Source organism: Myotis brandtii, unplaced genomic scaffold, assembly GCF_000412655.1.
Source record: "Myotis brandtii unplaced genomic scaffold, ASM41265v1 scaffold36, whole genome shotgun sequence".
NCBI lineage: Eukaryota > Metazoa > Chordata > Mammalia > Chiroptera > Vespertilionidae > Myotis > Myotis brandtii.
In genome coordinates, this window is record NW_005363836.1 from 1,468,730 (window position 1) to 1,481,202 (window position 12,473).

At 35.5% G+C, this 12,473-nt stretch overlaps 1 protein-coding gene across 1 annotated transcript in view; it reads right to left on the reverse strand.

The window, feature by feature from the left end:
* Window positions 1-674: 674 nt before the first annotated feature.
* NEGR1 (neuronal growth regulator 1) overlaps window positions 675-12,473 on the reverse strand; it is an 893,286-nt gene continuing 881,487 nt past the window's right edge. Inside the window, exon 7 of the mRNA XM_005871913.2 lies at window positions 675-2,881. Coding sequence (XP_005871975.1) covers window positions 2,757-2,881 — 125 coding nt within the window. The 3' untranslated portion in view covers window positions 675-2,756. The remainder of the gene's footprint in view (window positions 2,882-12,473) is intronic.

Here is a 12,473-nt window from a genome sequence, read left to right on the forward strand (position 1 = left end):
TATAATGCTGAAATGAATAGCTAGAAAAAAAATTATTATACATCAAAAGATAAATCAATTTCATAAAACTGCTATTCTGAAATTGCAACAATCTTGTACAGTCAGGACTGATAAAATGAAGTAATCAGACGTCTCATATGTCCATAAATGTAAAATCATCTACTTGAACATTATATGCAATACATTCACACAAAAAAGCAAATACTGTAGCCTTATTTGAACAATATTGAACTCATAAATACTCATGATTTCACTCTGTCCAGGGGTCTAGGAACTAGGAATGTTGCTGTGATACAGAAAAACATAGTGAATACCTCCTCTATTTAAAAATACCACTCAAGAACGTCTCTTCTAACATAAAGGCAAATACATATAGCTACTGAGCTATGACTGTACTTCTGTCACATTCTATGGTAATAACACCAGACTCCACAAATTTGGAATCATGACAACACTTTGAACTAATTATTTGGTTCATCCATAGTTTATGTCTCGATTTACCTCACATTTACCCTACAAACCTTACAAAGAGGAGGTATTTTTAACTCTAGGAAAGCGGTCACTGTATAATATGCATTCTTGATCTGTTTCTTTCTCCCAAACAATGATACTGACACTGATGGTTAACACTTTTGTGGTAGCACCACTATTTCTAGTAAGTAGATTATTATGGAGTGTGCCACTTTAAAGCTGCAATACAAAAACAAAAACAAAAACAAAAAACAACTTTGTAATTTGCTCCCAAATTCCACAAAGGATATTTTAAAAAATCAAGTCAATAATAATCAAAGTTAGAATGTTGTATGTATTTAAAAGAACATTTTTAATACATCAGTCAAAATAATGTAATAAATTATTAGTGAGTAAATTTAATAGCATCATGCCATGTTATTGCCATCTTGTGAAAACACTGTATATTTACGCCTCCTCATTTAGGATTCATTTTTCTAATTAAAATAGATTTATGGTGTACTTTGGGACTAATTTTACTTGGAAAAAAACACAATTTCCAAGTTATCTCTTTCTGGGAAAAAATATTAGATTTCCTAAATATGTATAATTTCTATGGAATTTCCTGTATTTATCTTTATTAGTAAGTTTTTGGTGTTTTTATGGCTTGCAAAGGGGACTGACTATTTGCAGAAATCTCTGTTGGTGTAATGAAATTGGTAACTTTATCAAACTTGTAAAATGACTTTCAAGGCTATGGCCTTTTTTTAGTAAAGAATAAAGCCATCAAACTATTCCTGTAATATAAACTACTTTTTAAAGTAACAGCATTTTCCTTAAAAAATGTAGTTTTCACTGTGATATAATTTAATACTTATGATAATTTAATAGTTATTATCTTAAGATATTTTCATCACTGGTCTTGTCTTCATTTGATCATATCATCCTTATACCATGTAAGAAAAAGATAAAGCATGGCAAAATTTTTTTCTTGGCCTTACTTGTTTGGGTTGACATGGCTATAGAGAATTATTACAGAATTTATTACAGAATTAGTTATTTCAGGGATTGATCTGCTGCAGACCAGCATGAAACATTTGTTGTAATATATTTTGAACAATTGTTTTATATAACATGCATCCCAAACTATCAACTGAGTGATATTTTCAGATGAAAAATATGCAAAATGCTCCAGTCAACAGGAGCACCTTCTCATACCACCTCTCCTGCCACGGATCCAAATTAATTTTGAGTGCTTACCAAGTCAGGTAATATTAGGTGATTGGAATTTGTGTCCTTTCTGAAAAACCATCCTAGCAATTATGGCTTGGAATGGTGAAAGGAAAAGATGGGTTGCTGGGCAATCTATTGGCTGGACTGTGCTGCCATTTTAAAGGGAATTATTTCCCAAAGTGGATCTAATATTTAGCTACATTGAAATAAATCATATGTCAAAGGTACCTGTATTATGTTAATTAAATTGTTTTTCATCACAAAATTGAGTTATTGTGGGGCAAATTTCGCAAACCCCACTGGTAATGAAGAGATTTTTACAGTCCTATAGCTACTTTACTCTTTAGAGATCAGATATGGTTTAACTTTATCATTATAGTTTATTTTTGTTTTCAATTGTAGGGTTTGGCAATATGTTTTTATTAGTTGAAGGCAAAGAGAGAAATACTTCATGAAGGCACACCCATGCTGAACTTACAGGAAAGAGAAGCAGAGCTGCACAGCCAGTTATATTACAAGGCTCATTCCTGAAACCTGAATATCATGCGAGCAGAAAAATCTAGATATGTGTGTGTTTTGAAGAAATGATCTGAAGGCAATACTATTTGCTTTTTTTTTATCAAAAGAGAAAAAAATGCATCTTTGTAAATGCGGATTGATTCTTATTGAAACAGGGAAATGAATGCTTGTATTGCAGCCTTAAAGAATCACATATTCACTGCAATATTCGTTTTTGTAAACTACAGCCTGCAACCCAGCAGACCATGACTGAATGCTTTTGAAAAGTTGTAGATTACAAACATGAAATCACAATTAATATCCTCTAAAAGTAATTTCAGAGCCTTCACATCTTAAAAAAAGGACAATGTGTACTGCTTCACAAGGTAATGTAGCTAATCAAAAAAAGAATAGAATTAAAGTATTTACATAATGAGCAATTCTACAGAAGGCGATCATCCCCTTGTAAGCACTGCTGATTATATCCCACGCTGCTTTTAACAAACTGTACCAGATTGGATCCAGCCATCAGCACTTTCAGAGAATTCTTAAGAGCCTTTTATGGGTCTTTAAACTTATTGTAGAATGGCATTCTTCAGGTGGAATATGCTGGTGAAAGAGGACAGTGTCAACACAAGGTACCAGCAGGAGAAAAGAACGTCGGCGCTCCCGGTAATTCCATACTGGGCTGTACTTGGAGCTGGAAAGAAATGGAGAAAGACTAAATCAAAATCTAATTCGTGTCTTTCAGGATCTTAACGATAATCAAAAGGCAGCTGTGTATATTGGGGAGAGCCCTGGTATGGGAGTCAGACAGAATTAGGTTCACATCTGTTTCTGCTGTAGGACAATGTGTGACTTATTCGACTAACCTTTCTGAGCCTCATTTTTCTTAAGGAAAAAACCAGAAGTGATATAATCCACTTGGCAGGGCTGCAGTGAGAATTGGAGATGAAGTACATATAATAACACATTGCACTGGGCTGAACTCATGCTAAATACTTACTATTTCACAGCTAACATTATTCCTCTTATATGCATTGTTAATATTTGTAGTAGTGAACAATATTCACTCATGCATATTTTTCAAAAACATATTTTTATTGAGATAAAATTGACGTATGACATTGTGTAAGTTTAAGATGTACAACAGTGTTGATTTCATACGTTTATATATTGCAATATTATTACCACCATAGTGTTAGCTAACACCTCTATTATATCATATAATTATCATTTCTTTCCTGTGGTTGGAATAATTAAGATCTAGTCTACTAGCAATTTTTAAGGTTATAATATAGTACTGTTGACTATAATTACTATGCCATGCATTAAGTCTCCAGGACTTAATCTCTTGATGAGTTCCAAGTTTATACCATTAAACAACAATCCCAAATTTCCCCACCCCTAGCCTCTGGTAAACACCAACCTACTCTCTATTTTTATATGTTCAGCTTTCTTAGATTCAACATATAAGTGACATTATACATATATTTGCACATATATTTGTAAATCTTTTTTACTGGTAAAATATTGTACTAAATGCTGGAACAACAAACAAGTTCTCTCTTCCAACAATGTTTTTGGCAGTGAAGAAAGATATTCAAAAATATAATACAACCCTAGAAATATCAGAGTTGCATGTGCAAACTTCAATGGCACAGAAAATTGTGTATTTAAATCTGTCTGTGCAAAGGAGGGATGATTTAACAGAGAATTTTATCATAGGGGATGGTCATTTGGGTAGAGGTTACAATATATTCAAAAGCATGAGGAAAAGAGAGAGCACAACATATATTCTAGGATCTAAAAGTAGATTAGTATTGTTGCACCATGAAAATGGAGGCCTGAAGTAGAGGGAATTAAAACTGGGACTCTAGGCAGATAGAATGATCTTAACTATAAAGAAAAGAGTTTAGCTCTTTATAAGAAAGGAAATTTTGAAGAATTTGGAGCTGTTGAATGATATGATTACATTTATTTACACATTAGAAAGATCACTGTTTTATACATGAGAAGCTCATGTGGTACCTGGCTAACAGACATGTTGAATATTTACTGAGAGATTTCACCCAGAGACTGACCACACTTGGGAGTCTACTGAATGAATTCCACTTCATTTCACAAGAGAATAGTTACCTCTTTGAATGCGAATTAAATTGTGTTCCAGAAATTGAATGTCGCAGACATGCTCAGCCTTGCCTGAGACTGATTCTCACTTACCATAATAATTATAACAGCAATAATAAAAGAAACCTCACCAACATACTTTTAACTACTTTTTCTTAATGAAACCTGGATTTCAGGCACTGTTTTTTAATACAAAGTAAATAATGTAATAAAAATATATTATTTCACTGCCAAATCCATAACTCAAACCAGGAAGCAGTTTTAGTCACTGAATTTGAATTACCAGCAGGTAGTTTTTAATAGAACTTTCACCAAAGACTATATTTCCATGTTACAAGAAGAATAAATTGCCTTGTTTATACCTCTAAGAAATTAGAGGGGATGACAGATGCATTGGACCCTGCCAGTGGGAAGTTTTCTTCACATTACAATTGTTGGTTCCAGGTGAATGAGATTCAAGGGCTAAGATTACTACTCTTTAGTAAACACAGAGCAAAATCAACTACTTAATGCTTCTATTTGCATCACAAATGAGTCCTAAAGAATGAAAAGATTATGAAGAAAATACATCTTTATCATTGGACAAAGGTTTGATATATAACAAGTCTAATATAAAACCACAAAACTCCTTAAATTACTTTCTCTTGTTCAAGCTTAGAAAGACGTTGTATTTTTTAAAATATAAATAAATATTTAATTGGTCTGTTGCCTTCTCAATGACAGCTATTTCAGAGTTATTTTTGCTGTGGTTTTTAAAGAATCTTGAGTGCAATCAAACCAGTATAGCAGTAAAGGACTAATAACAAACAAAGCATATAAAATGATTTCATAAATAAGAAATAAATCTCAAAAACTAAGCATGTATAACAAAGATAAAATTTTATTATCTTGACTAATTAAATAGTGCATTAAGTGGGTAGAGTATAAAGGGCCCTCAAAACTCCATATCTATACTTTAAAGTGCATTTTGGGGGCAATCTTTTCTAAATCTCCTCTTCTCCAACAGGCTGAGTAGATTACCCTAGTGTGTCATTAGGTCACTATATATATTTCTTTTTATACAACTGTAACATTGCACTGCTAATATATTTATACATAATCTATTTTACTAGATTGTAAACTCTCCTAGTTCATGTTTTATTTATTTTGATGTTTCCAGACACAAAGTCTGGCAAAGTCTGGTACCTAGTAGATGCTTAACAAATGTCTGTTGAATGAACAATTCAGTTAAATAAATAAATAGGTCAGAATTAAAAGGGGTATTTTTCTCGTATAAAAGGACTTTCTTCTAAGGCAGTGGTTCTCAACCTTCCTAATGCCACGACCCTTTAATACAGTTCCTCATGTTGTGGTGACCCTCAACCATAAAATTATTTTCATTGCTACTTCATAACTGTAATTTTGCTACTGTTATGAATCATAATGTAAATATCTGATATGCAGGATGTATTTTCATTGTTACAAATTGAACATAATTAAAGCATAGTGATTAATCACAAAAACAATATGTAATTATATATGTGTTTTCCGATGGTGTTAGGCGACCCCTGCGGAACCCAAAGGGGTTGCGACCCACAGGTTGAGAACCGCTGTTCTAAGGCAAGCCACTTGCCTACAGGCTAGAGAATCTTCAATACACCTCTTTCAGTCATCCAGCAAATAGGTACTGAACTAGGTACCAGGCACTGTACAAAGTACTGGGAATACAAAGGCTAATATGATAAACATGGTTCTTTTGTTCCTTAATTCCATATATGGCCATATGTACTCTATATTCTCCTTTTTATCATATACCTTCAATGCCATCTTTTCCCCCTACATGCTTTTACCTTCCACCCAGCCTCCTTATTGTTTTAGATAAAGGTATATCAATAATATATTTAAAAATTAAATACTACTTTGCAACTAACAGAGTATATATTTGTCCATTGATGTCTCATATTGATGTACTTTTTAGTCTTGTGAATGCAATACTTCTGTTAGTCCTAAAATAAAGTAGGAACCTGTTGCTGCATTGTTAGCATGCAATTACTATAAGAAATGAACTGTAGGATAGCTATTGACAATTAGTAGGCCAAAAAACAGAGTGGAGGTAGTCAAGGGAATGTGAGGTCAATTACCTAATGCCAAGTCATCTATCATGATTCATATTCCTTAAGTAGATGTTGAACATCTTTCATGTGCTGGGAATTGAACACAGCTAAAAATTAATACAACTCAATCTCCACACTAGGAAAGGTTCATTCTAGTTGAATATATAAATAAAAAATAAAATATAGAACATTAGAATATATATAGTGAACAAACATGAGAGGGCTCTCCAAAGAGTCATGGGAGAGGTGAGTAGGCTAGGCAGCAGATACAAATACAATTATTTTTCACAAAATGCAATGATATACACATGCTAGTACATGTATATCTCACTGTAAAAAATGGTGGCATTGGGGTTCATTGACTTGGGGTATCCTATTACTATATAACCTTAGTTCCATTGACTGATATTTATTTTTGTTTGTGTGTGTGTGTGTGTGTGTGACTTGTTGACTCAGTGATTTAGAGCACAAGACCAATAGCACTAAACTTAGGAGTCTCAGTACTATTTGGACTAATTAGATTTGCTTGGCATGTTAAATCCCAATCAGCTACATAAGAAATTATAAGAAATCTTAAGAAATTACAGAAAATAACTGTTAGTTATTAGTAATTAGTTATTAGAAATTAGCTTCAAGACCCAGTTCAAGTATCCTCTCCTTTAAAAGAGAAAACTCTTTATAAAATCCCACTTGCCAAATTAATTTGGCATCATTTTTGATATCTTATTTACATATCAATCACATCATATTTACATATCAATTTTTTTCATTAGACCAAGAATGTCAAGCCAAGATTTATTATATGCATCTTTATCATTGGTATTGAACAGAGTCTGATACTTAGTAAATGTTCAATAATATTTATTGAATACTGATAGTCCATTTCCCAAACTATCACCATAAACATACAAGGAGGTACAATGCCTTGAACACTTTTCCCAGAAGAATATTGCTTTTCACCATTCATTGTTTACTTTCTAAGACTTGTACAGAGTCAGAATACTTCCCTTCAGTATTTGAGCAAGAAATAGATCTTGAGGCAGTCTATATAACAGAAGAGCAGGCACCCAACTTTGTACCTCATCCTCTTTCAGCAAGAGACTGGGAGTATAGATAAATTTATGGCCCTTAATATACATCTAAATTTCTTAGGAGACATCCAACTGTGCCTTTGAGATGGTCATATCTTTTGTATGTTCTTTGGCATGTTTTTAGTTGCCTGAGAATATCATACTGCTTCTCATCCTAAGTAAAATTAGGAGGAATAGGACATGTGAGGGTTTTGGTTTCATTCTGAGTGATATGGAAGCCTTAGGAGAAGTTTGAGAAGGGGAGGTTAGCTGACAGTTTTAAATAATTGCTTGGGTATCTTGTGACCAACTGACTGTACTAGCAGATGCAAGTAGAAGACTATGTTAGACTGAAACCTTCAGGGGTCTCCACTGACTATTGAGGGAAGCCAAGGCTCTGTAGCTCAGTATTCAGGGCCTCTGTTATCTGGCTCTAGTCAACTTATCCAAACTCATGCACACTCAGCTCCAGTCACACGAACCATTTTCTGAACACATAAGTGTTTTTATTACTCCCTGTCATTTGCACACTCCATACTCTTAAGCCTAAATGGTCTTCCTTCCTTTTTCTCTTCTTTATGCATCAAAGTCCTACTCATTCTTAAAGATCTAAAATACCACCTCCTCCAAGAGGCCCCCCTAATATCTCTAATAAGAGGTGCTAGTCTTCTTATTCCTGATTTCAGAAACAGTTCTTTTAAAATTTATTCTCTTTGGTTTATAAAGCATACGGAAGTCATGGAACATTCCTCCTTATAATGTGAGCATCTGCATCTTTTATAAATGTGTTCAATAGATATGTGTGACAATGAATATGGCAAAATGTTCTTAAATATGCATTTATCTAATTCAAGACAAGTTTTATAAAATACTTCATTAGTTGCTCCTATGATTTTTTTTACTCTTAAACAACATGTGTGAGAGGGAAACTGTTCTCTTTCTTTTCTACTACGTCTTTAATTGTCTTTTTTTAAAAAAAATTGATTTTAGAGAGAAAGAGAGAGGAAGGGAGAGGGAGATATTTAAAGCACACACACACACACACACACACACACTCAGAATGAATTTGCTCATTCATTTAGCAAATTGGATGTGTGCTATGTGCTAGGCATTCTCTGAGCAAAATAGAAATGGCCTCTGTCCCCACAGAGCTTTCTCTTTAGCTTAAGATGTTTTCCATGAAACAAGCATATTTTACTTCAATCTTAATCTACACTTGGTTAAGAAATCAATGTTTCTCTGCCTATACAAACTGTCCTCCAAGTTATCTGCAAAAATATGTATTCTCTTCATTTTCTGGGTTTATTTTATTTAATGCCATTTACTGTACTGTTAGATATTTGGCCATTCTCCTGGTGTTCAGGCTCCTTGAAGGCAAGGAGTATGACCTCTTCCTTTCCCCTTCCTCTGTCTTTCCCTGAAGAGAAGAGTGCGGTGCACAGCCTTTAGAAGTGGTTCCAGGGCTGATCTAGTGCTGTGTTTGGTTTTGGCAGGGCTCCCAGGCCTGGAGCAGAAGGGCCTGGGCTAGGTGTGGAGTCCAGGCCTTTGGGATCTCTCCCAGTTGTCAACAGGAAGATCCAATCTGTGTTTTAACACATATCTTACATCTTGTCTAATTATAATTATCACCCCCAATTACTTACAGCTGCTGCATATTATTTTCAGTGTTGGCAGTTTTCCCTTGTATTGCTCCAGTTTTTATTTTTAGGCAAAAGCCAATGTAACTGTGAAATATTTAGTTTTGGTATAATACCAATTACTTGCCTAGGCAATTTTCTTAAATTACTCAAGTTCATTACTCAAACTGCTAAGATTCTTGTTGCAATCTTAGGTAGAGTTACTTAAGCTACATTAACTTTGCTTCCATAAGTAAAAACTGGCCTCAACTTACATTTTACTGAGGAAGATTATGCCTAAATGAAAAAGTGAATTATTTACACCTAAGTTAGACTAGACCATATAAAAGAGATTAATGTGGATTCAAAATACAGTGCACATTAGTTTACTCAGACATCACGCACCACTGATTCTATCCAAAAGACAGTGAAACTCCATTTCATTACATACTGTGGGAGGCGTTTGCTCCACAGATATTTGAGTCCTTTCTTCGGGGACATCTGCCTCTTAACCCCATCAGTAGGTGGAGGAGATACCCAGAACCTCAGATGACCCCCACACTTTTTTGTATTGCTTAATTCTGCCTAAATACTTGGGGGAGATTGGGAGAGTGGAAGAGCCCTAGAACAGGATATGCTTTACATTAGACTGTACAACCTTGGGTATGGTGTCTGGAAGAATCAGGCAAGTCTCAGCACAGATATCATGAAATCATTATTCCTTTTTATACTATTTCCTGGGCAATCATATGGCCCAGGCCCTACGGTGGAATGTGTTAAAAACACAGCACAAACCATGTCTTCTCATGGACTTTTCACATCTGGGGCACAGTGCCTTCTGAGGGAAGGGCTTTGCTTGTGTAGACATTGCACACTCCTGTACTTAGACCCTCAAGATCTTTTGCTTCCCCTTTGGCTTTGGGGTTGAGGAATGCCTGAGTAGCATAGTTGTCATGTGGCCGGGGCACCGATATATATACTTACGGATTCCTTTTACACAAAACATCTTTATTGTATGAATTTTGTGCACGGTGGCGGGGGGGTGTTCCCCTCAGCCCAGCCTGTACCCTCTCCAATCCGAGACCCCTCAAGGGATGTCCGACTGCTGGTTTAGGCCTGATCCCCAGGCAGTCGAACATCCCTCTCACAATCTGGGACCACTGGCTCCTAACTGCTCACCTGCCTGCTTGCCTGATAGCCCCTAAGTGCCCCCCCTGCTGGTCTAGTCACTCCCAACTGCCCCCCTCACTGGTGTTGCCCCCACCTTTCCCCCCCTGTGGGCCTGGTCGCCCCACTCAGCCTGCTGCTCGGTCGTTTGGTTGCTCCTTACTATCCCCCCTGCAGGCCTGGTCTCCCCATGCAGCCTGTTTGGTCGTCCGTTCGGTTGTGATGGTCACTTAGGCTTTTATATATATAGATAAGCAGTTCTCAGACTGGTAGAATAAGGTTTAATTTATGAGCTGCTATTATCATAGCCAGCTTTGAATTCCTGCCAGTCAGCCTTTGTTTTTAACATTTTTAGAAAGAATTAAGCTAACCAGTGCACATTGGTACATTTTTATGAAATTCAAGGTATAAGTTATAGAAAATCTGTATGTAGATGCTTATTTATGTTCATTGCAGCATTATTTACAATAGCCAAGATTTGGAAGCAGCCCAAGTATCCATCAGAGGATAAAAAAGCTGGGGTACATTTACACAATGGAATACTACTCAGCCATGAAAAAGAAGGAAATCTTACTCTTTGCAACAGCATGGATGGACCTGGAGAGCATTATGGTAAGTGAAATAAGCCAGAAAGAGAAAGAACTGCCACATGATTTTAGTTATATGCAGAAGCTAATGAACAAAATAAAATAACAAACCAGATAGAAACGGACTCATTGATAGTGAATAAGCTGACAGCTGTCAGAGGCGAGGAAGGTTGTCGGGCTGGGTGAAAATAGTGAATGGATTAAGAAAAGAAAAATACAAAAACACCCTGAGACACAGAAAAAAAAAGATATGTATTCTAACATTTTACATTTTTACTTTTTCACTTGGTCAAACTATCTTCAACACATTCCAACATCTTTTACAGACCAAGCCTTCAGCAGCATAAAATTATAGAGTCCTTATTTTCACTGAAGGTATTTCCACTTTGATTTATAAACAATGAGGGGAATGGCTAGAGAAATCACACCATGCCTTTGTCTCTCTGACTCATGGAATTTTCCCGGCTGCTTGTTCCCAGCCACCGCTAAGCTGTTTCTCTGGCAGAACCCCAGCCTTGAATCTTTTCTGCTTGCTGACTAGCCATGTTGCCAAAGTTCATGGTACACAGTCCTATTTACTCAACGTCAACTACATTAGGAATATTAAGCATTTGTTTGATTCTGCTATTACCTATATTCATAAATCTGCCTATTTGTAGGTAAATACTTTTATCTGCAAATAGCCAGCTAAAACTCTTCAAGAGAAACAAATTCTGCTGCCCTTTTCTGTCCTTCATATTCACTGAAAATGTTTCAAAGCTTGAATTGAATTGTTCACTGATATCTTGTAAATGTATTTTTTGTTTTATTTTTAGCAAGTCAGAAGTGATTTACAATCATCTATATATACTAGGTCTTCAGGAGAAGTGTGTTGCCAAAAGAGGTGATTTTATAGAACCCTAACTGGTTCTTTGAACTTGAGCAAAGCACAGTTGTTCAGTTCAGGTAGGTTGCAGATGGGTTTCTATATATGTGCTATTACATATTTTGGAGTATGTGTGTCTACGTGTGTGGAAGGGAGTATGTGTGTTTTAAAAGCTGGCTTTTTTTGTGTGAAATATTTACCCAGACATACAATACAAATTGCCTTGACTACATAGATTTTAGTTTGGGCCTTTAAGGAATCATTTAGGTGAAGAAAAGAGGTTTTCACAGCAATAAAAATAGAAACCCAGCTGTGCTCTTAAGGTCACTAATAGTCACTGCCATCAGCTGTATCATCAATGTGACATTGCTAGTGTGGTAAAAAAAAAAAAGGGGGGGGGGAGAAGTTGCAAACCAGTAAACATTGTTGCAAGTTGAAGGCATTTTTAAGGTCTGCATGTGAGGCTATGTGAGTGTGAAATTATTTTTGATATAAGTGTTTAAACTTGGAGCTTTGATGATCAAATTGTCTTGTTTATTACATTTTATTCTTTACCTCTTTTGTGTTGGGAAGGTTATCCTAAACTAGTTTCTTTTCTGTTATTCTGCAACATTGTTCTTTAAGAATGAAAAAAGAATTTCAGAAGGTTTGATTATTTCTCCCATTATTTTTTTTGGGGGGGGGGAATACTCCATTTACCTTCCAATTTTTTTCTTAACTTTTCAAATGCAATAAAGCCAGTGATTACCTGGCCTGTAGTTCTG